At 41.4% G+C, this 27,500-nt stretch overlaps 1 protein-coding gene and 1 long non-coding RNA gene across 6 annotated transcripts in view; both read left to right on the top strand.

Annotated features, from left to right (window-relative positions):
• The window catches only part of trim33 (tripartite motif containing 33), an 81,637-nt gene that overhangs the window by 22,642 nt on the left and 31,495 nt on the right, over window positions 1-27,500 (top strand). For all 5 annotated transcript variants that reach the window (XM_077515098.1, XM_077515101.1, XM_077515103.1 and 2 more), the window contains exons 3-9: window positions 2,284-2,437; window positions 3,330-3,462; window positions 4,278-4,394; window positions 4,487-4,601; window positions 4,791-4,937; window positions 6,812-6,929; window positions 10,525-10,814. In XM_077515098.1, coding sequence (XP_077371224.1) covers window positions 2,284-2,437; window positions 3,330-3,462; window positions 4,278-4,394; window positions 4,487-4,601; window positions 4,791-4,937; window positions 6,812-6,929; window positions 10,525-10,814 — 1,074 coding nt within the window. The remainder of the gene's footprint in view (window positions 1-2,283; window positions 2,438-3,329; window positions 3,463-4,277; window positions 4,395-4,486; window positions 4,602-4,790; window positions 4,938-6,811; window positions 6,930-10,524; window positions 10,815-27,500) is intronic.
• Window positions 6,938-10,498, top strand: LOC144014816 (uncharacterized). The gene is made up of 5 exons (XR_013282576.1): window positions 6,938-8,666; window positions 8,793-8,839; window positions 8,927-8,968; window positions 9,046-9,079; window positions 9,151-10,498. It is a non-coding gene; the product is annotated as an uncharacterized LOC144014816 (long non-coding RNA).

Genomic DNA, 27,500 nt, shown 5'->3' with positions numbered 1-27,500 from the left:
CCAACATTTCCTCCGAGCAGAAGGGCTGTGAAAAATGCTGCCTGTTTCCTGGCACAAAAAACACAAGCAGGTGCACGGTGGGGCAGTCGGATGGCCCCGACACTCCCCCATCAGAAACCGTACCGGTGCAGGCATGCAGCTGTATGAGCGCAACCGCCAGACACCGACACTGTCCCTCGAGGAATATCACGGCCATAACGCTGAGAACAGTCCACTCCATAAGCGCCATCCATCCAGCTCACCAGCGCAGACTGTCCAGCAGCGACAACTTCTCCTCCGTGCAGAGGGGCTGTGAAAAATGCTGCCTAACAGAAAGGGCAAAATAAATAGGACCACTGTCTTCGGTGCAAAAAAACTGATCAGGAAAATATTTCTTTTAAAAAATTGTTTTTTATACACACCAAATTGTAATTGAGGCACGCAGACCGTGCATTTCTGATGTTTCAATGACGTGATGTCATCTTTAGTAGACGTTTCCATCAAATGACGACATTGAGGAGAGAGTGCCTCATTTCCCTAAATGCTTTTGACTCTTCCTGCCTCGGTCCACCCCCCATGCTTTTGTTGTTGTTGTTGTTGTTGTTGTTGTTGTACCATTGAGTAATTAGGTCACACCGAGGCTTGGGGCCAGTGTTTCAAAATTTAAATCCAGATTAAACTAATCCAGATTTCCAAATCCCCCACTTTCCTGATCCGGATATTATATCCCGGTATTTTGAAATTTTGCTTGATTGGATTACAATAATCCTGATCCTCTCAGATTGAGATTTCCAAATCCCTCTCACCCCTAGGATCACCCCACCCCCAGGGCCACAAATAAGAGACAGAAAGTGTCTTCTGTATAGATCTCAAGGCTTTGATAAGTCAAGATACCAAATGTGAAAGTATAAAACAGCAATTCAAAATATTTGCTGTTGCATGGAGCCAGTGTGGTATTTGTAATGTTTCAGTTCAGTTAAAAAAAACAAAACAAATGTGCACAGTGAGGATTTAACTATTTTTTTGTTGTTTGGTATCTTACCAACCTTTTTGAAACTGGTTCAGTTACTGGTTTGATCGTTTTTCGAAGTGAAAGCAGTTGATTGCAAATGTCTTTTGATTAACTACAAAAAGATGATCAGCCTGCTTTCATGAAGGACTACAAAAATGACAGAATTACTGTTGAGAGGCTGAAATCAGAGGATTTATTAAACATTTACATGGAATTGCCCACTCATTTACAGTGGTGAGTGCTTGCAAACGTGATCATAGAAGGGCTTTACAAGTTTTTACAATCTAGATTTATTTCCCCTTTTATGTGTGGTCAAAATGCCATCTTAAGTTAGCAGTTTCAAAGTGTTATTTTGCTGATTCTGTAATATATATTAAACTGTAGCAGCACAGAGTATTTTCACCACATTTTGTGAGTGGTAGGCTAGCTTCACACAGGTTAACATCTGCTGGTTCAGCTGCCGTGTGCCAAGTGGCCAATCATGTGTTTCGCCTTCATTTAATTTAAACTAAAATCAAGCTACATCTACACGACTAACTTATTCAGTAACTTACTCACCTGGTACGAAGCGATTGCTGCACAGGTGATATCCATCACGATGATCTTGTTCTTCACACATTTTATGGCTGCTATAATCCATTGGCTACGCATTGGTTCCTCTTTTGGTAGCCAGTAGGATGCTCACTCCTTCTTTTGCCTCTTCTTGTTGTGGCACCTAGTCCACAACAGCTGTCTATCATTGTAAAAGTGTGGCGTTTGCTGTTTACTCAAAGTAGCAAATACTATTTCTATCCTGCCAGAATGGTGGCGCTAACGTACATTGTGGGATGTGTGATATCAATGTCCGGAGCTCTGTAGTATCAGTTATCCTGTCAATTACGCCATTCGAGTACTAGTCCTAAAACTGCTGTTCCGACAGTGATATGGACTCTTCTGCAAATTAAGCTGGCTAAAGGTGATTGATATTAACACTATACTCACATCAAAGTAAACAGTAGAAATCCTTGTCCCTCCATTATCGTCACTTTTCAGGAGACCACAAAAATTGCATGTTTGTTCAACTTTTAACATTAAACCCTTCGGCAGAGTAAGCCATTTCAACACTTTAGTTTGGTGAATATTTTGTAAAAATAACACCGACACGTTTGGGATGACCAATAGTATAGATTTTAGGCAGGGGGAACTATTTTACCAAATTGTGACTTATGAGGTTTTGGCCCGATGCCAGCTATTTGCTGTATTAATGCAGCTGTTTTACTGTCTGTGTCTGACCTGACTATTGTCTTTTCAAGGTATGCACAAGTTGTGAGGACAATGCTGGAACCATAGGCTTTTGCGTGGACTGTGGTGAATGGCTGTGTAAGACCTGTGTGGAGGCTCACCAGAGGGTCAAAATAACCAAAGACCACAAGATTCGAACGAAGGAGGATGTTGATACTGCTTCTGGTAAGGACTGGTCACAAATGTTAATTGAACCTTCAATGTTCACACCCAAATAGTTGCAATTTAATTGGGTAATTTGTAGGGTAGCAACAACATCAAAATGTCAGAGTATGACATCCTCGCAGTTTTAAGGCCACCGTATGGTAGTATAAAACTTTAGAAGTCAACACAACTAAAAAGTCAAATAAAATCACTGATTAGTATAGAGATTAAAGGTGCTGTCTGCCAGTTTCACTCTGGAAAAGGCACTTTTTAAATACAGGATTTAAACAATCAAACTACTTCTCAATTTACAGATCAGGGCTTGGCTTCATTTCTGTTGATGAGTTTGTCCTAAACCCGCACCCCCCCCCCCAGCCTGTATTTTACCATTTTGTGTTTGTTTTGTAAACAGTGGGACGTTTCTGTGGGAAGACAGTATTTACAACCCTCCAGCCAATCGCAAAGCGGTGGGGTGGCGTGTCGCAAACGGGGCCGGGCGAACGTGTCAGCTGCGTGACGTCACTCCCGCGGCAATTTGAAAGCATGCACGGATTTAATTTTTTTTTTCACTCACTCACTCACTCACAGAAGCTTACGTGTGTGAAACGTCCCGCTGTTAACAAAACAAACACAAAACGGCAAAATACAAGCTGGGGAGGTGGGGGTTTAGGACGAAATTACCACAAAAGATGAACAAAAACATAGATGTGTAGACTGAGAGAAAGTTAAAGCGTGTACATCCTGTATTTAAAAAGTGCATTTTCCCGAGTGAATCTGGCAGACAGCCCCTTTAAAGATTAAATAAATACTTATGTAAACAAAATGTGGAAAGGGTTTTGTCAACAATTGCAATTTTCAACATTTATATCACCAGTTCAATCACCAGTGTCTTCTCTATTGTGTTCGTTCCCAGAGTCTGTGTGTGCATCCGGACAGAGGCCCGTTTTTTGTCCCATCCACAAGCAAGAGCCTCTCAAGTTTTTTTGTGAGACCTGTGACACTTTGACTTGCCGGGACTGCCAGCTGCTCGAGCACAAGGATCATAGGTACTTGGTACTTTGTACTTTCAGTCATTCAAGTTATCTATGAAAATAGAGGGCATACTTGTTAACTCATTTGCTCCCCAAAACGTATAAATATGTTCTATTTTCAGCGTTTTAAGCCTCCCAAAGACGTATTTATACGTTTTTATTTATTTATTTTTTTTAATGCTAGACGCATAAGACTTTGGCTTCAGCCTCTCAACTGCAAAAAAAATCCAGTAGTTATTAGACAAATGGCCAGCACGTGGCAGCAGAGCAAAAGAGCTCAATCAGTTCCATGTTGAAAAAAAAGCTAATTTACTCACAATTCTAAATAGATGTGTCAATTACAGTATGCTGAAACAGCTATATTCTAATGCTAATTGCTGCAAAACGGAAAGAGATAGAAACATGTTTTTTTTCCCTGATAAAAAAAGAGACTCATCTTTCTTTTGGTAGGTTCCATGTTTTTATAGCAATAGAACACAATATTGCACATATGCATGTATTTTGTCCATATTTAACATTTTTTGATATCTGGTTAGGAAGTGCATGGTCCTACGTGTCCCTGCCAGTAGTAGCACACTAACACTGATGAAAAATTGTAGCCCCCTTCCATTATTTAAGCTGCCAATCACATTGTGCAATGTTTTGCAGAAGAAGTTTGAAGCACTTTTGAAATTAAAACTATCTATCCCCAAATGCCACGGGAACCAAATTTACAGTTTTTTTTTGTTTTTTTTGTTTTTTTACATCGTCAGAATATAATTATTGGGACAATTTGAAAAAAAATAATTGAGATACATTTATTTGCCCACATTGCCCACCTCTATTTTCAGATATCAGTTCCTGGAGGACGCTTTTAATGACCACAAACGCATCCTTGAATCAACTGTGACCAAACTGCAGGAGAAGAAAAACTATGTCCATTATTCAGTATCTCAATTACAAAACAGGTGAGTGTATGTAACTCTTGATAGTGACCTGGCTAAAGAAGAATTACATAGGTTACCCAAGTTCTTTGAATGTGTGTGATTTTTAAATTCAGGTTAAAAGAGCTGACTGAATCCCATAAGAAGGTTGAACACGATATCAAGATTGCAGTGTTTACGCTGATAAATGAGATTAACAAAAAGGGCAAGTCTTTACTCCAGCAACTGGAGGTAAGGAGAATTTACCTGTTAAACTCTTGTTTATTTTTCTATATACTATGTATTTGAACAAACAAGGGCTCAGGTCTTTTATTTGTTTTTTCTTGTTTTGTTTTTTGGGTCAAAATGGAGCTGTCTGCTCTAACCCTCTGTGTGACCATTTTAGTAACTTTATTTTGAAATATTCACACTTGTGTCCAGACTGTGAGCAAAGAGCGCAGTACGAGGCTGATAGCCCAGCATAAGGATACCACCCAGCTTGCCCAGCAGATCCACCACGTGCTGAACTTCTGCCAATGGGCCATCTCGACTGGCAGCAGTACAGCGCTGCTTTATAGCAAGAGGCCGGTATGTTGTTGAACAGCATGTTAAGATGTATAATGTTAACAATTATGTAGGAGATCATGAGAAAAAATACCTTGGTCATTTTCTGTGTACATTATGCTTCCTGCACCAATAATAAGGGATTAATGGCAGAGCATATGCCAAGTATCCCCATTTATGAGATTGATAAATTAATCATCATCATAATGCAAACATGATGCAAATGATTTTCATGAAACATTGTAGAGCAGTGATGAGAAACTTACAATGGAGGGGACTATTGCTTATATGGGAGGACCTTCGACAGTGCAGTGTCGTGGAAAACCAGCGGTTTAAACTCGATCTCCCAGAGCCGTCATTTTGACTGTTCTCAAAATTGGATTTGTTGTTACTCTGTTTACATAGATCAACAATGTTCCTGGTCATTTTCAGTTCAAATTCAATTCAAAAACACTTTTATTTATCCCAGAGGGTCAATTCAATGGCATACGAGCAGTTAAAAAAACAAACAAACAAAAAACACACAGGCATTCTACCAATAAACATAAAAAACATACATAAATACTACAGCTATAAAACCATTCCAGCTAACTAACAATAAAAACTATATCAACAAAGAAAGTGCTCTGTGCTTTACACTGAAATGCTACATGCGTTCCGTCAGTCAGTCCATCACAGTTTGGGCAAGGAGGGGTCACTGCTCAAGAGATTTACCGCTCTGGGGACAAATGTAGCCCTCCTCCGCTGTGTTCTGTAGCGTGGGCATCTCAGCCTGCGGCCTGATGGAAATCACTCAAACGTTGAAGTGAGTGAGAGGTTTCGAGCAGGATTCTGTGTTTTTTGACTTTATCTTTCTCTGTATATATATATATATATATATATATATATATATCATTACTGCACTGCCATTTTATTGTATTAAAAGTAGACAAATGTTTAGGAGTAATTACTACTTTACCTCTGCCCTGCGATTGGCTGGCAACCAGTTCAGGGTGTACCCGACCTACTGCCCGAAGCCAGCTAGGATAGGCTCCAGCACCTCCGCGACCCTTGTGAGGAGCAAGCAGTTAAGAAAATGGATGGATGGACTACTTTACCTCCGCACCCATCAATTTGACTGCTCTATTCATTTCAATATACATCTTTCGCGCTGCTGGGACTGCGGTGTTGCGCCGCTGGGCTTCCGTAGTTGGCGCCACTGGGCAGGGCAAGGCAAGGCAAGGCAAGGCAAGTTTATTTGTATAGCACATTTCATACACAAGGCAACTCAATGTGCTTTACACAAGAAAAGACAACACAAACATCAACAAACAATAGTTAACATTCAAAAAATAAATAAATAAATAAATAATAGGTTACAAAATTTACTATAAAAAAACAAAAAAAACATACAATGACAATATTAAAACATTATTCAACAAACTTTAAAACATTTAATGTAAAAAATGTAAAATAATAATAAAAATAATTATTAAAAAAGAAGAAAAAAAACAGAATTAAAGCCGTTTAAAATTCCCTAATTAAAGGTATGAGAAAAAAGCGTTTTTAACCTGGATTTAAAAGCATTTACACTCAACTACCATTCAACGCGGAGGCATTTGGTTAATTGGTTTTAGATACAAGCTAGACCACCATGTTGAATAAAAAAACTATACAAGAGAGGAGACTACACAGCTAAATTCTACGGTGCAGAAAATATAAAAAAAAAAAAAAAAAAAAAAAAAAAAAAAGAATGACGGACCTCCCACTTATGAGTGTGGGCGTGGGCGACACGTGGCCCGGGAGCTACCAGTTATCCATGGCTGCTGTAGAGGAATGGTGCAGTGGCCAAGGAAGAAACTTATAATGGGATTGTGCTGTCAGGTAAACAAATTTGTTCTCTGTGTGTGTATTTACAGATACTATTCCAGCTCCGCCAGCTCTTTAAGGCAAGACTAGAGCCAGTGCCTGTGTCCAATGGAGATGTGCGATTTTTCTGTGATCCAACCTTTTGGGCCAAAAATGTGGTAAATCTAGGTATGGGGCATGATTCGCATATGATGCCAGAAATTTCCAATTGCAATTGTGAGTCTTACCGTTACGCATGATGTCTGTTAGGATTGGCACAAGGAATTTACCACTCCTCTAAACTAGAATTAAATTTCAATCACATTTAGCTGTTTTTTTTTCAATTGAGATGTTTATGTGGAGAATTTTCATTCCATTTAGTAATTCACTTTCATTCTAAGTAGGGCTGGGACAACGCGTCGACGTCATCGATGACGCCGACGCAAAAAATACGTTGACGCAAAAAATGCACGTCGATGCGTCACTTTTGGCGCCATCGCGCAATGTCTGGGCCACCAAATATACGTTACCTTGCAGACAAAACACAGGGCGCAAAAAAAATAAATAAATAAATAAAGCAGAACGTACAATGCACGTATATTGTGCACAATTACAGTGTAGCAATGGAGGGCAACGATCGTTGTGGTTTGCGGATACCCGGAAGACATGACAAGCAAGCTACGTTACCGGCAGGGGCCGGGTCAAAAATGGAGAAAGAGTGGAGTTTTTTTTTTTTTTTTTGTCGAAGTGTGAAGCAAGCTAGCAATGACACAATACAATGATGTGTCTGTTGTTTCTAATAGATAGATGACGCGGAAGCTGAGAAGCGGAATTGCCTCCTTTTTTTCTTCCGTTGTGTGCAGCGCGAAGGCATACAGTTATTGAATCAAAAAATAGCAGCGACCGCACCATTGATTAGCAGCGAGTCCGGGGAGAAGAAACGACCTCGTAATAAGACGTCCGAAGTATGGGAGTACTTTACACCTAAAAATGCAAAGTACTTGGCATACCATAAAAGCACAACCGCGATTAAGAGGAGGCACCCGGGAGCTTCTTGTGTGGAGAAGACATCGTAAGTTTTCAACTTTTTTTTTCTTTCCTTGTTGGCAATGAGTAACCCCGTCATTCATCCAAACTGCACCACGTAACTTGTGCTCCAGCCTCGCACACAGAACATGTACCCACTGCCCACTTGAACACACGCAAACACACAGCCCTAACACACTCGCTTGTTGCTTGTCACTTTTTTTTTAATTGACACAGACACACACTCTTCAAATAGACGTAAACTTTTTTTTTTTTTTTCTGTCTATTAACTCTTTGACCGCCATAAACGTTTAAAGACGTTCAGTATAATCTTAGGATTGGCCGCCATAGACGTTAATTGACGTCTACTATGTTTTTTTATGGAAACGGGTGGAGGAAAGCCTTGGGCAGCTGTACTCCAAGTATCAAGCCGATCAGGTTACTATAATGAGTATTCCTGGCCACTAGATGGCTGTGATGAGTCTTTTGGACAAGATCGGGTAGGAGACAACAGTAGAAGAAGAGAGGCGGAGCTAGAGTGTTGAGGGGGAGAGAATGGCTAACTTGGCTAAGGGAGTCAAAAAGGCTACAGATGGCAATCAGCTCACGCTTGATCCTTATTTTCAAAGCTCAAAAGCATCGACCAATGCTCAAGAGCACAGTGATGACGGAGTTAAGTCATAGTTGAAGCGGTGACGCGGCCGTTTCGACCACGTCCTAAGGCCCCACCGGCTAGCGATGCTAATAACGTCCTAAGGCCCCACCGGCTAGCGATGCTAACACCGGAGAAAAGTGGTGCACAACCGAGCACGTCTGCACAGATGACGTTTCATCGGACGATGACGACTACTATGGGTCCGATGCAAGACAGTCTTGGACAGTCTTCCAAAGAACGTGAAGGTAAGCGCTAACATGCTAAGAGATTGCTAGTAAGATTACTTTTCGGGCGATCTGCTAGCAGCGTGTGTAAATGTGCTGATATACACTAAAACATTACCTATACAAACGTGAATGTATATTTTATAGATCGTGCTCACAGCAACGTCTGACCGCTGGTTCTACGACAAAGAAAGGTAAAAAAAAAAAACTTTTTCAATACACCGCAACAATAAAAGGAAAGTCTTTCAATAGTATTGTAATTGTGTATATATTTCTTTCAGCTCCTACTCAAAGTGACCCTTCTCACAGTGAGCACAACAAAGGTAAAAAGAAAAAAAAAAAGAGATTCTCCACAGCACTAATAAAATATTTGATGGTAAACGTCTTCTATAATTTACAGAATGTGCATCAACCAATACATCCAAGAAAAAAAGGTAAACATGCACACACACATTGCATCACAGTGCTCTAAAATAATATATGATATTGAAATGTATATTTGCAGATCCCAAAGATTCTGGCTGGCTTGAAGTTGATGAATTCGGCTGGCAGCCAACCATCTTCCCCTTTGCTGCAAAACCAGGACCAAGGGATGCTGCAGCAGAGCTGAATTCCCACCTGCCAGCTGACATCCTGGAGCTCTTCATCACGGATGAACTTCTCCAGCACATCGTTCATCATACCAACCTCTACGCAAATCAGTCCATGCAGCAGACTGACAAAAACTGTTGCGCACGTGTAAATAGTTTGCAAAGAGTTTTCCAAATTGTTTGTTTGGATTGCTACTGTTGCATGTAAATAAACTGTTATTTTGCAATCAAAAAACATTTTTTATTGTTGGGGTAGTGTTTATAGAAGTTTAGGTGTTTGTAGAATCAATCATGCAAAAAAAAAAAAAAGTGCCAAATTCACTAGAGTGCATGAAATAACATCGTTTCACAAAAAGCTTGATTTCTCCGTATTTTGGAAGAAAATAGAGGATTTGGGTGAAACGAAGGTGTTTTCTATTGTTGATTACTGAAGATCCGAATAAGGTAGAAACAAACTTTTTTTTTTAGATGAAAGATGAGACTTCAATCTTTCATTTGGTAGTATCCGCGTTTCCATAGTCCTAACACAACATTTTCTGTGGAGCTTGAAAGATCGGTAAAATTCTGTAAAACAGCTGGCAGTATCGGGGTTACCTTTTCCGAAAATGGCTGGCAGTCAAAGAGTTAATAAACAAGCAACATCCACGCCATATGGAAGGCTTTTTTCAGTGACTGGAAATATAGTCAACAAAAAAAAAGGGGCAAGCCTGACAGCTGAGCATGTTGAGATGCGAACATCCACTCCAACACAACACATGACTACAACACACACACACCTGAGCAGATGCAGACGGAAAGCGTGAGAGTGGTGGTGGAGCTGTGGTGTTTTGAAAATTGCAGCCCTCACCACTGCTATTAGTTGGTTTTTTTTTGGTTTTTTTAAATGTTGATAATATTTTGGTTCAGATTGTGGCTTTTGCAGTTTTAGTTGTTAAGAGAGCTTAATTTTATTATTCCTTTATTGTAGGATTCCATTGCATTAGAGCTGTGTGCACTTTGTCGTATTGTTCAATAAAATTCATTTTTGAACTTGAATAAAAATATATTGGAAAGAAGAAAATTGTGTTTTACTCATGGAGATAAATTGGCATTAATTGCTATAGAGGTCAAATTATAGGGAGAGAATCGATAATCGAATCGGAATCGAATCGAATCGCATTTAAAAGTGAATCGTTAGATTCATCGATGCATCGAAAAAATATTTTCTTGATTAATCGATTACAAATAGAATCGTTTAACCCAGCCCTAATTCTAAGGCTCCATGTAAACCTGACCTTTTCTAATTCTAGGTAATCTGGTAATCGAGAAGCCACCGCCACCTGCACAACCACCTAGTATGCTGGTTGGTGGTGCTCCCGTTTCGCCAGGCCAAGGTCAACATGGTAAAAATCAAGGACAAATCAATCTGGCCCAGCTCCATCTGCAGCATATGCAGCAGGCAGCCTTGGCACAGAAGCACCAACATCTCACACAACAACTCCAGCAGCAACACCAGCAGCAGCAGCAACAGATGCGCCTCACTTCCCAAATGCCACAACAACATAGCAGACCGGCTGTCCCATCCCTGGTTCAGCAGCAGGTAATTCAAAATGCCACTGTTATGAGCAGTCATCATAATGCAATACTGTAGGAAAGCTGCATGCCTTCTACCTCTCACACTGTCTTACATCATTAAAATCAAAAGGTTATCAAGGTATAAAAAGGTTAAATTAACACCTGTGGCTCTTAATTGCTTGTGTGTGCTTTTCATTTTTAGAGTTAAAAAGTAAATAGTGACATGTTTAATGGTATTTTGAGATGCAGAAGTTGGCGCGAACAAGGCCTGCTCTAGAGAAATACAAAGTGCGTTCAGAGACTAAGACTTTTTCACCAGCCACATATGAGTGAATGGTTGATGTTATTAAGATATGAAATCGTTAGTTTCCAGTCCTTTTGCAACATGTTCCATGCAGAAGGGGCAGAGAAAACAAAAGCCTTTTTCCCCAGCTCAGTGCGGGCAAATGGAACAGAGAGAAACAAAAGATCATTAGAACGCAGACCATAAGAATCAACACCTTTCAATGTGACTAGATTACAAATATAAGAGGGCAGCAATCCAAGCATGTGTACCAGTGAGTCAACCTCCTGGTTGACAAAGAAGGCCATCCCACTCGAGAACACAGTTCACAGTGATGGGTCAATGCTCTACAATTTCTAACAAACCTCAAAGTAGCATGATATACAGAGTTTGAAGTTTGAAGTTTGAAGTTTATTGAACATATGCATATATCCATATATAATTATATAAACACATAAACAAACAAAGAAAGTTAAAAGTAAAAAATAAAAGAAACATCCAATAAATATCGATGTATATGTTCAAGGGAGTAGGAAGAAGTTGAAAACTTATCCAGTCCTACCCCTTATTCTTCATATCCTATCACTTATTTATAATAAATTACATTTTAATAAAAGAAAATATAATCCTACTCGTATAAAAAATAAATAAATAAAAAAATAAAAAAAATAAATAAATAAATAAATAGAAAAAGAAAAAATACACAATAGTAACACACATATACAAATTTCATTACACTCATATCAATACATCAAAGAAAAATAAGTAAACGAATAAATCATTTCTACAATCTTCTTAACTCATCTGATTTAAATAATAATATTGAACTTTACTTTTAAACATTTTTTTAAATTCAACAAGTGAATTACATCTTTTCAGGTCAGTTCCCAAGTTATTCCACAAATTAACTCCTTTAACGGAGACACACCTTTGCTTAATATTTGTTCTTGTTTTGGGTTTTTTGTATACACTTGTACCCCTTATCTCATAAGGACAGTTTCTAATTTCAAACAACTTTTGAGTACTGTGGCAGAGTAGATTATTGTATACTTTATACATTATTTGTGCTATTTTAAACTCAACCAAGTCATAAAATTTCATTGTATTTAATTTAATAAATAGTGGATGTCTTGATTCTGTATATTTTGATCTATTAATAATCCTTATGGCTCTTTTTTGCAATTTAAAAACAGTGTCGGTATTTGTTTTATATGTATTTCCCCAAATTTCCACACAATAGGTCAAATATGGTAATAATAATGTATTATATAATGTATATAGTGAATTCATATTCAGGGCCTCCTTGGTTTTATAGAGTATCCCTATGATTTTTGACATTTTCCTTTTAACATTTTCTATGTGTGGCTTCCAACATAATTTATCATCAATAACTACTCCAAGGAATTTATTTTCATACACCCTTTCTATTTCAATTAAATTCACCATAATTTTAACTTGATGAGTGATTGGTCTAGTACCGAAAACTATGAACTTGGTTTTATTTAAATTTAATGATAATTTATTCATATCAAACCAATTTTTTATTGTACTTAATTCATACTCCACAGTAGTCAGAAGCTGCTTCAAGTTGTCTCCAGAACAGTAGAAAGTTGTATCATCCGCAAACAAGACACTCTTGAGTATTTTCGAGACACAACAGATATCATTCATATACAATATAAATAATTTAGGGCCCAGCACAGACCCCTGAGGAACTCCATGAGTAATCTTCAGTTGTTTTGAATTTGTATTATTAAACTGCACATACTGATATCTATCATCCAAATAACTTTTTATCCATTTATATGCTAAGCCTCTTATACCATATTTCACTAATTTATTCATTAATATAGAATGGTCTATGGTGTCAAATGCTTTCTTTAGATCCATAAATATCCCAACAGTAAATTTTTTATTGTCTATGTTGGTAGCTATTTCCTCTACAAGTTCCATGACTGCCATTGAGGTGGTCCGTTTTTCTCTAAAACCGTACTGATATTCACTCAAAATCTTATGTTTCTCAATAAAATTATCCAGTCTATATAAAAATAATTTTTCTAGAATTTTTGAGAACTGTGGCAACAATGATATTGGTCTATAGTTACTAAATATATGTCTATCACCACTTTTGTAAATAGGAATTACTTTTGCTATTTTCATTTTTGATGGAAATATACCAGTTTGGAAAGACAAATTACAAATATATGTAAAAGGTTTTACAACATATTCTATAATACTTTTTACCAGTGTCATATCAATATTAAAATAGTCGGTAGACTTTTTATTTTTTAATGTTTTTACAACATTTAATACTTCAATATCATTAACACCATTTAAGAACATAGTGGATGAATTATTTACAACGTACTTATCTATTTCATGTTTATTTCTTGTATCTGGAATTTCATTTGCCAAATTACTACCCACATCAACTAAATATTCATTGAAGTTATTGACTATGTCTGAAATTTTCTCGATTACACTGTCTTTATCTTTTATAAAATATTCTGGATAATTTATTTTTTTAGATCTATTTTTAATTACATCATTTAGTATTTTCCATATTTCTTGCATATTGTTTTTATTCTGCTCTAGTAATGCATGGTAATGATCTTTCTTCCTTATACGTATAATATTTAATAATTTGTTTTTATAGGTCTTATACTTTGTTTCAGATTCCATAGTTCTTGTTTTAAGAAATATTTTATATAAAATATTTTTCTTTTTACATGCATTTTCTATCCCCTTTGTCATCCATACCTTATTTGGAGTCAATCTTACTCAGACACTGAGCTGAAGCGTTCATATACAACACATCTCCATAATCTAAAACAGATAAAAAAAAAAAAAAAAAAAAGTTGCAGTGACAAGGCGCTTTTTGACCTCAAAAGAAAAACATTTATTCCGAAATAAAAAACCCTGTTTTAGTTTGAGTTTCTTCACCAGGTTCTCAACATGGGGTTTAAAAGTCAAAGTGTCATCAAGCAAAATACCGAGATAATTGTACGAATGAACTACTAGGCCGTCAAGTCGCACACGTTTTCGTTCAGTTTCGCTCCACTACCAGGGGCACTAAATAATCTTTACTTCATAAAATAGATTTATTAGTAGTAAGTAAGAATCCGTGTTCACCCTCTGAAAACCTGCCAATTTTGTTTTTTCGGTGGTGAAACCCCAGCACTATTTTGCGATGAGGCGCAGTGATCTCTGGTGTGGGCGTAGCGCCATTAGGTCGGTAGTGGTGTGATTTAGGTCACATGAGCCAATCACGTAGTTGCTGCTTTCTCCTCACCATAGCAACCGCATATCAAAAATGGCGACCACAACGTCGGAGAGCGAAGAAGAGCGAAAGGAGAAAAAAGTTAAAAAGAAAGTGGGGAAAAAACTTCTTTCCCGTTCAGGTTTGCCCATCGCTTCAGCTGGCCCCGTCCTTCCAACCATCTGCATCATTTGTAAAAAAATTTTTCCAAGTATACTCGTCTGGGATCGGAAGGCACACGGAAGAGGGATCATCTCGCCAAAGCAGAAACATTGTCGGCAGGTATGTGCTACACACAGGAGTGCTCATTTCTGTTATTAATGTGACCGATATTTAGTATAGGGTTGAAAATAATTTGTTGCTAGGTTAAGTTTTAAGGTTATAGTTTAGTAAAAACGCGAGCTGCTGAATGATTTATCGAGTGAATCCAACAGTGGTTACCAAACTCGGGTTAGCTATGCCCATCAGAGTCATAATAGAGAGTCACAGCTACACCCTCCCTTTCCCCCAAACTCTCTCTCACCAACCTCAACAAACACTTTACTTGTAAATATGTGATGTGCATATACTGTAAAAAGAGGTGATGTGACAATAACACTTATAATGTAATTCTTTTTTGTCTAAAGATGGGTTGCTGCAGGCAGCTGAGATGATGAAAAAAATAATAAATAAAATTGATTCTCTAAAAATGAAAAACAGTTGGTTGTTAATTATTACATGCAAATGTGTTTTTTTTTGTCTTCTGTATTTATAATTGTTCTTTGACCAAGAAAGTATGTAGGCCTATAGGTATATTTTTATTTCTCTCCAAATATACGATTATTCACTAGAATTTTCAGTAGGATATCCGAATACCAAAATATTCGATAGCTGCAGCACTAATAATACTAATTTTGAGTTGTGGCACGCCCACACGAGTTATTTTACCACACACCCGTGTCAAAACTAGCTTACTGCACACACTGCACCCCAACTTCAAATTTTTGCTAACATAATAACAATAATAATAATAATAATAATATATTATGAATTTTGTTGGATCCAAAAGCAACTTACATAATTATAGTTTCATATGATTGTAATTCTTATTTTCAAATGTTTAAATATTTTTTGATTTGAACAAAATATAATTGTTTTGAATAATCTTGATTTCAATTATTACCAAAATAATTGTGATGATTATTTTTTTCCATAATAGAGCAGCCCTAGTGTGATGTGAATATGTGTATCTTGTGCTCATCTTTCCCTTTAATTTTCTATTTCAGGCAGGATATACTGAAACGAAGATTGAGGCGTGATTTCCCCCAGCTGGTTTTTCACACCCCTTTCGAACAACACCTCTGAAATGGTTTTTGTAGAGACATTATCAACAACTGACAAACTTTTACACAGGGTACCTCAGTCATCAGATACATCAACTACTGAGTCTACTGACGTAAGCCAAGAAAGTGACACTAACACATATCTGGTACAACATCAGGTTGGAAAATCACAGGGCATACGAGGACACTTTACAGTGCAAGGCTGTAAAATCTATGTAAAATCTGCCGTTTTGTTTGTTTCATTATCAAGATGTTAACTCTCCATTTTAACACTTTTTAAGCAAAAATAAAAGTCTGTATTCCATTTTTCCACAAAAAAATGCCAAAAACAAAGCTGTTCCATTGAAGTTCCATGGTTTTATTGTGAATGCACATTTGATTTTTATTTGATGTTTTTTTTTTCTTAATATTTTTTGTGTGTGGGGCAGGGGTGAGGGGTTATAAATGACATGCTGTGATGACATAATCTGATACTTTAATAAATATTCTATATGTTACAATAATCTGGGCTCTGAATGCATCTATTTCCATCTCGTCCATTTTGCCTTGTTCCAGGTTTGTGGTGCATGGTAGTATTTTTGGCCGATGTATGCTGCTTCTTGTGTACCTTTCATTACGTAGTAGGTTGTGAATTGTTTTCATATATGAAACATAAACATAGCTAAATGTAACATTCGTGTGCTGGTGTCACTTCCAGTTGAAGCATTTTTTTGGGGGGGGGTTTGGCACAAATTTAATGATCTAAATTCACATGATTGCACCAAACCACCAATACTTGTTTCTGATGTTAGGTACATGTATTTATAACATCTGGGAATGATTTTCTGTTGCCAAATTTAATGTAAGACGTTGTACAACCAAAAACTGCAGCACAAGATTTTCGTTTTTTGTTATTTACCTATATATGCATTTCTGGCTTGTGACAAAATTGGGGCAGGAAAACATTGGGTGAACTTTTAACCCAAAGTTCAGAAGGGTATTATCTATCAAAAAATGCATTGAACAAGTAGTGCCCAGACAGTGGAGCGAAACTCATTTTCTTGGCACTTTTTGGGGGTTCACTCCACGGCCTACACCTCTATTTCATTTCCCTCCAGAGTGGACGCTTTGGGGGTAAATTGTGGACTTTTCCTGGAATTTGAAAACAACATCAGTTTAGTTTTGTCCGCATTAAGGACCAGTTTTAGCTACAGAAGTGTGTGCTGCACAATGTTAGAAGCTTTCTGCAGAGAAGCAGCAGCAGAGCATGAGCCAAAGGAGTAAACTATTGTGTCATCGGCATAAAAATGCATACTGGCATCCAACACGCTTTGTCCCAGTTCATTGATGTACATAATGAATAGGAGGGGTCCTAACACAGAGCCCTGTGGCAACCCCTTGTGAACACTCAAAAATTCAGAACATAAACCATCATGTTTAATGCATTGGGTCCTGTCACTCAAATAATTTGTGAACCACGAGACTACATCATCTGACAGACCAAGACTGATGAGCCTTTGCTTTAAAACTATGTGGTCATTGATCTTTGACAGATCAATGAAAAGTGCAGCACAGTACTGCTTTTTATCAAGAGCAACAAGTATATCATTGACCACATTTCTAGCAGCAGTCTTAATGCTGTGCTTTTTCCTGAAGCTTGATTGCGAATTTGAGAGCAGTTCATTTGAGTAGAGAAACTCTTAAGTTGATCACACACAAGAGATTCAAGAATTTTGGATAAGACACACAAGTTTGATATTGGTCTGTAGTTAGTTAAAACAGCTGGGTGACCTCCTTTTAAGAGAGGAACCACAAAAGCTGACTTCCAAACTGCAGGGATTTCTTTGTTTTCAATTGATAGATTTAAAAAGTATTTTAAGAGGTGTTGCAATAACATCATAGCCAGTTTCAAAAAGTAAGGCTCAGTCAAATCTGGTCCTGGAGGTTTTCAGTGATTCAGAGTTTTGAGAGCCTTATGAACCTGCTGTACAGTAAAGGTACAAATCTAAAATGTTCTCCAGAAAACATTTGAGAATTTGTGTAGTGAGGCAAATAGGCAGCTCCTCTGAAGTCAAACAAAGAACTAGATGACAGAAAATGCTTATTAAAGCAGTTTAAGATCTCAGTTCTGTCATTATCTTGTATTGAATCCTTTAAAACAAAAGTAGGAAGAACTTGAGGGCCTTTGTTCATAGATAAACCCTTGATCACTTTCCAAAATTGTTGTGGATTATTGAGGCTCTCAGATGTAACAACGAAGTAATATTGAGACTTAGCCTTTTTAATAAAAGAAGTACATTTATTTCTCAGTTGTCTAAAAATAGACCAATCACTGACAGAATTATTTTTCCTGGCTTTGGCCCATGCCACATTACGCTGATGAATGACATCAGACAGCTCTAAACGAAAGTTACGAATGTAACTACGGTTCTATGAGTCCAGAACGACCGCCAGGTGGCGGTGCTGTAACCAGCACGGAATTCCCCTTGTCGCGACAGCGTCATCGAGTAAGAATTACAAAAATGCTCGTACGTGGTTCCGGCTGACGTCGCACCGTATATAAAAGGGAACGTCGCCAGAACACATCCTCGAGAACCTTTCTCGTGCAAACCAACACGAGGGTTCTGAGTGACAAGCAATGCTGGCGGTCGTTCGGGACCATAGAACCGTAGTTACATTCGTAACTTTCGTTCTATTTCGTCCCTCCCGACCGCCAGGTGGCAGTGCTGTAACCAGCACGGAACGCCGAATACCAGCGTTGTCATGAAGACCCTGCAAAATGTACCTCACAACGGGGCCTCCGCAGGACCACGAACCACGTCCAGTGGATGAGGAGAGGTGACATCCAAGCAGTAGAACCTTGAGAACGTGCAGGGCGACGACCACGAGGCAGCCGTACAGATGTCCTCCAAGGGCACGCCTCTCAGGGCAGCCCACGACGGAGACACACCCCTGGTGGAGTGGCTGCGAACCGCCATCGGAAGGGAGCGACCAGCGACTCTATACAAATGTCGAATCACATCTCCGATCCATTGAGAGAGGCGTTGTTTGGAAATAGCGGCCCCTTTTGTTGGGCCGCCGTAAGACACAAACAACTGGGTGGATGTACGGCAGCGTGTCGTAGCCTCCAAATAAGAACGGAGTGCCCTCACAGGACAGCAGAGGCCTGGAGCGGCCACTCCGTCCGTTGAGGTCGGGGGAAACGCGCAAGGCGAATAGGGCGATTGGCATGGGAGCCCGACAAAACCTTGGGCACAAAAGCCGCATTTGGCCACAATGTGACCCCTGCGTCGTTGGGGTGCCAATGCAGGCATTCTGGACTAACAGAAAGAGAGCGTGGAGCTCCCCCACCCGCTTAGCGGAAGCGATCGCAAGTAGAAACACCGTCTTACGAGACAACCACCGCAACTCCACCTCGGCCAGCGGCTCAAAGGGGGGTTTGCACAGTGTGTCGAGAACCAAGCGAAGGTCCCAGGCGGGGACCCGAGGCGGGGTCCGCGAACGAAGGCGAAGGGCTCCCTTAAGGAAGGAAGACACGAGACCATGGCAACCCACTGATTTGCCATCAAGCGTAACATGGCGAGCCGAAATCGCCGCCGCGTAGACTTTGATAGTAGAAGGGGAGCACCCCTTGTCAAACACAGATTGAAGGAACTCCAAAACAGCCGGAATAGGGCACGTCACGGGGTCCAATCCGCTGTTGGCACACCACTCAGTAAACAACTTCCACCTGTTAGCATACAGCAAACGAGTGGAAGGGGCCCTGGCATTCAGGATCGTGTGCCTGACAGACGCCGAGCACGCCGTCAACCCTGAGTCACGCCCTCCAGCGGCCAGACACACAGCCTGAGCCGACGAGGATCGGGATGCCAAATCTGCCCCCCTTGCTGGGACAGAAGATCCAGCCGAGCGGGCAGGGGCCACGGGTCGGATGAGCAAAGACGGCTGAGAAGAGGAAACCATGTCTGGGCCGGCCAAAAGGGGGCCACCAGCAACATCGTGTGACCCTCCTGAAGGACCCTTTGTAGAGTCAGGTGAACGAGGGGGAGAGGAGGAAAAGCATACAGGAGACCTCTCGGCCAAGGGTGTGCAAACGCATCCTGGCCTAGTGGGCTGCTCCTCTCCCTCAGAGAAAACCAGAGGGGGCAGTGAGTGGACTCCTCGGAGGCAAACAGGTCAACTGCCGCTCTGCCAAAGCGCCTCCAAACGTCGTCGACCACTTCCGGGTGGAGACGGCACTCTCCCTGAGGCGGACGATGGCGGGACAAGGCATCCGCCGACTGGTTGGCAATGCCTCGGAGAAACACCGCCCGCAGGCTGGCAAGGCGGGGAGCAGCCCACTTGAGAAGACGTTGTGCGGCCCGAAGTAACTGGGCTGACCTCGTCCCTCCCTGATGATTGATGTGATACACAGTGGAGGTGTTGTCCGACCGCACCAGAACGTGTCTCCCCGCCACATCTGGCAAAAAGTGGATTAGGGCCAAATGCACCGCTTGCAGTTCCAGCACATTGATGTGAAGCGAGCTGTCCGCAGTAGACCACTGACCCTGCGCAGTTCTGTGTTGCCAAACTGCACCCCAGCCACTCAAACTGGCATCGGTAGTGACCACTTTGCGGTGTGTTGGTACCACTCCCAGCGGAACTCCCGGAGCCAGAACTGACCTGCGCCGCCACGGCGCTAGAGCAACGACAAACCGCCTGGCCACACGAAGACACGTTTGACGGTCCTGCAGGGGATTGAGGCGGAAACTGTTCAGCCACCGTTGTAAGGCCGCAGAGACAGCAGGCCAAGCGGCACCAGGGCCGTCAGGGATGTCAAATTTCCCAGCAGCCGCAGAAACTGGACGTACGGCAGCTTCACGTTGGCCCGGAAGAGAGAGACGAGGCGCAGCACATCGTCCACCCTCTGTGGGGAAGGCCGAGCTGTCATGGAGATGGTGTCTAACAACATCCCTATGAACAAAGTCCTCTGGGACGGAACAAGAGAGGACTTTTCCCGGTTGACCTTGAGGCCGAGATCTGCCACATGTTCCAGAAGCACGCTCGTTTCTCGGAGTGCTTGAGCCCTGGACGGTGCGCATATCAGCCAGTCGTCCAGATACGGGTGCACTTTCATCCCCCGCGACTGCAGGGGTACAAGGGCTGCCTTCACCACCCGCGTGAACACCCTGGGAGAGAGTGATAGACCGAATGGGAGCACTCTGAACTGCCAGTGGCGACCCCTGTAGGCAAAGCGGAGGAACTTCCTGTGCTGATGGGCCACAGGGACGTGGAAATAAGCATCCTTCAGGTCGATTGAGGTGAACCATTCTCCCCGGGCAACCATCCTCAACACGGCCGACGTAGTGAGCATTCGGAAAGGTAGCACCTTGAGATTACGGTTGAGCCCCCACAGATCCAGGATAGGGTGGAATCCGCCTGTCTTTTTTGGGATGAGGAAGTAGGGGGAGTAGAATCCCACTGGATGAGCCAAGGGATCCACTGCCTCGACAGCGGACTTGGCTAGGAGGGCCTCTAGCTCCTGATCCAGAGCCAGTGCCCTCACCGGGTCGCTGATGACAGTCTCTCTGACCCGGTTGGAGAGAGGGGGCCGGCGTCGGAATTGAATCCTGTACGCATGAGTTAAGGTTGAAACCACCCATGGGTCCGAGGCGAGGGCAGCCCAGCAACTGAGCTGCCGACAGCAAAAGTAACCGACTGTCGGCCCCACGGGCTCAATCCCTAGCCCTCCCGGATTTCGGATTCCGGGAGGGATGGTGTACAGTGCGTGCAGGCCGGGGACGACTGGGTTGGCCTCGTTCAGAGGGACGGTCCCCACGGGCATCCGTCCCCTGTCTCCGTGAGGGCCGACGAGCCCCGGAACCCCCTGGATGACGAAAAGTCTGTCCAGGCCGCGGCAAAGGGGGGGCTGCCACAGCCGCCGTGCGCCAAGGGCTTGCAGGGACAAACGGCCTGGTAAGGCTAGCAAACTTCTGCTTCGAGTCATTGGCACGCACCGTACGTTCAAGTGCTCCTGTCGCGGCCGAGCTGAAAAGCTGGCCCGGAACTACCGGGAGGCGTCGCAGTTCCCTCCGGGAGGTCTCCCGCAAGGGAGACTGAGCCAGCCAGATCTGTCGGCGTGCCTGGGTGAGCAAAGACATACACTGGCCCTGTTCCCGAGCAAGGAGGGACAAATCTCTCAAAGCCATACTACAAAACGCTGAGACCTCCTCCACTTCGCCGGCCGCGTTAGCGGCCGAAAGAGCCAGCAGGAGATGAGCCTGTGCATTGACCGCTGTGTTATATGATCTGGTTACCAGTTCATCAGTCAGGCGCCACTGACTGTCAGGGCACCTGGCATCCTCTCTCAAGGCTTCCTCCGCAGAGACGATCAGTGAAGCAACAGAATACTCCACCTTAGGCATATGTCCCAGCCCGATAGGAGCAGGGAACCGCATATTAATCAGCACACGTCCATCCGCAGGAAGCCGAGGGAAAACACTCCGCTTAAGCCAGCAGGCCTGAAGATCAGTCAAGAACAGACGAGATTCAGGGACCCAAAAGGCCTCTGAGTGGTCCATCGGAGAGAGGCCACATTCGGAAGGAGGCTGAGAAAACACCGACCTGTCCAACCCGAGACGTTTGAAGGCGCTGAGCATAACCTTCCGCGCCACGTCCACGCCAGCTGAAAACTGCTCTGACGGAGGAGACGTCGGGGCCACGGACACACGGGGGGGGGGGAACTCCACTCCCAACGCCGGCCTCCACAGCTCGGTTACCGAGGTCTGCTGCGGCAGTACATCAGTCGACGTAGTGGCCCCAGGGAGGCGGCCCGCTGCTGCGTCAGCCCTTGAGCGACAGTCGAGGCAGCAGTCCGTGCGGCCTTCTTCCGGCAGGAAGGAGCCTCCACAGTGTTTACAGCTGGTGGCATCTTCCATAGCAGCTTGCAATCGCCGCGCAGTCAATGAGTGCGCGCCGAAATGCTGCTATCGTCGTTTGGGATAGGAGGCGAGCCGCCCCGTCACCAACGGAATCAAACGGAGCTCCGCCCAACAACGACGGCAAGACACCGTGAGGAAGGAGCGACCACACGTGATGGAAGTGTCATGTACGCGGTCGATGTGCCGAAGCTGCACCGAAATGGCGGATCGGCCTCGCGATGAGAGGGCGCACACACAGCGAGCAGCTCTATGTGGCGTCATAAACAGTCGGCGTGTAACAGCACCCTAGCCAGCTAGCAACATCAAAGCAGCTGATGCTTCTGGCAAGAGTTGTGTCAGCCTGAAATCACACACTCCAACCGAACACCAAACAAGCTAGGAGAGGATACTATTAGCCGTACCCGCACCAGCAAGTCATACCAAAGCAATCCAAACGGCTTTCGTTACAGATGACAATCAAACTCACACGCACCAGCCTGTAGCTGTCACAGCCGAGGGGTGGCAAAAGTGGCTCTTGTAATGATGGCAGGAGAGATCCAGTCTATCCGTAACCATCGCGAAAGGAAAAAATGCACTGAACCGTCGCAGCCAAGCGGGGCGAGAGACACTCGCAGCCCCGATCCACTAGATCACAGGCTACTCGCGACGGCACGGAGCGTATAACGCTGTGCGAGAAAGGTTAAAGAGGATGTGTTCTGGCGACGTTCCCTTTTATATACGGTGCAACATGAGCCGGAACCACGTACGAGCATTTTTGTAATTCTTACTCGATGACGCTGTCGCGACAAGGGGAATTCCGTGCTGGTTACAGCACCGCCACCTGGCGGTCGGGAGGGACGAAATAGAAACCCCTTTCCTCTGAATTTCCTTATAGGGGCATGTTTATTTACAATTTTTTATTTTACAATTTTTTTTCTGTAAAGAATGTCCAAGCTAACTCGACATCTGGCAACAGGTTTCTATATTCCCAACTCGACTAAGCAATGGATTTCTGGAGAAATTGCGTGGGAATGCTGAAAGCTGAATGCTAATAGCTGAATGCTAAGCTAAATGTTAATAGCTGAATACTAATGAAGGAAATACAAAGATAATGTGAAAATTACATAGTAATTAATTATTAATTACTAGTAACCAGTGAATGTGTCATTGAACATTAAATAGAATGCATTAAATATGTGGCAAACAAATTACAATGAAAGATAAATTGTGTGTAAATTAGAAATTATCAATTGTAGATGAATTATAAATGAAAAGACAAAAGTTGGAATTCAAGTAGTCTGAGGCTGGTTTCAACCCCTCGCCTCCTGTTTACTGTTCAATGAGCTACCGCACAGCCACTCTACCCACTGACCCATAGGAGACTTAGTGCCGGGTTGAAGTTTTTTGAAATGTAATTTAGAGTTGTCTTGCTGAACCAGCGAATGTGTCATTGAACATTAAATTGAATGCATTAAATAAAACGTATGTTAAATGAATAAAGAAAGATACATTGGCTGTAAATTACATATGAGAAATTATGAATGAATTATAAATGAAAAGACAGAAGTTTAAATTCAACCAGTCTGAGACTGGTATCGAACCTCACCTCCTGTTTACTGTTCAATGAGCTACTGCACTGCCAATCTATCCACTGACCCACAGGAGACTTGGTGCCATCATTGAAGTGTTGTGAAATGGAAGCAGCGAATGTGTCATTGAACGAATGCATTCAATAAAATGTATGTTAAATGAAGAATGAAAGATAAATTGGTTGTAAATTACAAATGAAAAATTATGGATGAATTATAAATGAAAAGACGAAAGTTTTAGCTTTAAAAAAAAAAGAAGTATGTCTTACAGTGTATCTATATAGAAAAGTGACATATGCTGAATAATGGGGTCACGTGTTCAATTGATTCTATGAATTATAGAATGCATTATGCAATATGGATTAATTTTGAAGAAATAGTTTGTCAAATGACATTTAACGAAATAGACGTTAACTTATTGTATTATGACGAAACTGAGAGAAAAAAAAAAAAGTTGCTCCATCCGGGGTTTGAACCGGCGAACCATTCGTAGGGCTGTCTTTGCTATTCACCTGGCTCAAGCGTTAACCCCGTGAGCCATCGGACCTGTGAGCATCAGAGCGAATTGGCGTATTTGTAATTTAAAGGGTCACCTGACGCTGAAAGTCATCAGCGCTGATTTGGGACACATGTGTTTGATCATGTCAGTATAACGCATTTCCTGGTATGATAGTTGGTATACTTAATATCCGTTTATGTAATTGCCACGGACATGTGCAGTGTACAGTCGGAGGGGGGGGTTTGAACATGCGACCTCCTGCTTACTGTACATGCACTCTCCCAACTGTGCCACTGAGCAGTATCAGAAAGCCGGTCAAGATGGTCTGTTGTATGTATGTATGTAATATATGTAGGCATGTATGTATGCGGGCGTGGAAAATGGGACTTAGAAAAAATTCAGTGTCAGTCCCATTAAAAATGAATGAGGGAAAAGTTGATCTTTAACACTAAATTATGTGAGTACTGTAAGTAATATGGAGTCAAACGATAAATACCCCGAAAGGCGTGAATTTTGTCAGCAAGTTGAAATTTGAACGGTGTAAATCGGAAGTATTATGTAGGAGTAGTTTGATTGCAAAAAGTGTTGAGAATAAAATGCTAGAATAACTAGACTAAGCAATTTCTGGAGAAATTGTGTGGGAATGCTGAAAGCTGAATGCTAATAGCTGAATGCTAAGCCGAATGCTAATGAAGTAAACAAAGAAACTGTGAAAATTACAAAGTAATTACCTATTAATTACTAGTAATAATAGTAGTAGTAGTAGTAGTAGTAGTAGTAGTAGTAGTCATATGTCACTTTTCAATATAGATACACTATAAGCCATGAGTTTTGAGCCAGACAAGTTAGGTCAGTGGATAGCTTAGTTGCCTGCCGCATGGAGAACCTGGGTTAGAATACAGTGTGGGTAGCTCTTTAGTAGGAATGCAATATTTAATACTAATCGTTGTCACTAATAATTATTTCACATCCCAATTCAAAGGTCTGGTTGGCTCACGGGGTTAGGCACTTGAGCCAGGTGTATAGCAAAGACAGCCCTATGAATGGTTCGCCGGTTCAAACCCCGGATGGAGCAACATTTTTTTCTTTTATTTTTTTTCTTTATTTTTTTATTTTTTCCAGTTTCGTCATAATACAAGTTAACATCTGTTTCGTTAAATGTCATTTGACAAACTATTTCTTCAAAATTAATCCATATTGCATAATGCATTCTATAATTTCATTGAAGTGAATTTATGCTAAGCGATATAAATTTAAACCAATTTACTAAATACAATACTATGTATTGTCATTGTCATCTACATGTCCATGATAGTTGAATGGTTAAAGCAATGGATTGGCCTGTGGGAGATCATGGTTCGATCCCTCGTTGGGAATGTTTTAACACAACTTTGATTTCATATAGTAGTCATTGTATAATTCTTTATAGTTGCCCTTTGTAATAATTTGACACAAAATATCTTCACAATAGTGTTTTTGTTTGACCATTTGAGTTTTTAAAATTTGAAATGAGCAATTCACATTCAAACCCAAAAACGTTGAATACTTTGCATTTCACTCCCAAACACGTGTTTTTTGTTTTGTTTTTTGTTTTTTTGTTGTTGTTGTTGTTTTTAACACAAGAGCAGAGAGAAAGCTTTGACAAGCAGCTTGACAGAAAGTGGTGGCTTCAACCATTGGTAGTTATTAGATTCCATGTTTCAAAATCGGCCAGCAGGTGGCAGCAGAGTATTAGCAATCAGCAAAGGCCATGTTTCAGACAATTCTTTTTGCCAGTGTCCATTGTTCAGCATCAGATGTCACTTTTAAATATGACTACACCATAAGCCATGACTTTTAGCCCAACAAGTTAGGTCATCGATATTATTGATACCTCGACAGTATCGATACCGGATCAATACTGGCACTAAAATATCGATCTAAGTAGTTTAGTTTCAGTTTGGCTCAACTTTGTAGTAGATTGCATGAACACATACAGTATTGTACTAAAAAAATATTCTTTTGTTTGTTTGGTTTTATATTTGTTGTTGTTCATTACAATTACATAAAATGTCACAATCATTTAACTACAAGTTACTACTTAATAATTACCAGTAATACTACTACTGTTTTTACGACTACTACGACTACTACTACTACTATTATTACTAGTAATTAATAGGTAATTACTTCGTAATTTTCACAGTTTCTTTGTTTCCTTCATTAGCATTCAGCTATTAGCATTCGGCTTAGCATTCAGCTATTAGCATTCAGCTTTCAGCATTCCCACACAATTTCTCCAGAAATTGCTTAGTCTAGTTTCTTTAGGTACATGTTAAATATCGCAATAATATCGATATCGCTATGTTCGGCAAGTATATCGCATATCGCATGTTTTTCCAATATCGTGCATCCCTACTGCAGAGAGATATTGCAGGCTCATGCTAGTTAGCTCAGCTCCAGGAGGGATGTAGGCTTCCAAGCCCAGACTCCAGGGGGATGTTGCAGGCCCAAGCTATTTAGCGTGGCTGCAGGAGGGATGTTGGCCTCCAAGCCCAGTCTCCAGGGGGATGTTGTAGGCTCAAGCTAGTTAGCTCGGCCCCAGGTGATGCAGCAGACCCAAGCCTGTTAGCCAGACTCAGAGATAATAGCAGTATTCTTTAAACTTAAAATTCCCCCAAAAAAAGTCCACAATTCACTTAAAACATCCAAAGGGATTTTCTATAAAAAATAATCAACTTCAACTTATTAAAACAAATTTAAATGCAGTAAAATCCGTTAAAATGACTCAAATCCAGAGAGACACTGAGCAGAGAGACAATGAGCAGACAATACACATTTGCCAGTAAAGCGGGAATCCATCAGTACTGACAGAATGCCTGACTCTGTAAACCAACTCAAA

Source organism: Festucalex cinctus, chromosome 2 (genome assembly GCF_051991245.1).
Source record: "Festucalex cinctus isolate MCC-2025b chromosome 2, RoL_Fcin_1.0, whole genome shotgun sequence".
In the NCBI taxonomy this organism is placed as follows: domain Eukaryota; kingdom Metazoa; phylum Chordata; class Actinopteri; order Syngnathiformes; family Syngnathidae; genus Festucalex; species Festucalex cinctus.
Note: the sequence above shows the minus strand (reverse complement) of the source record. Positions and strands in the feature narration are given on the sequence as shown.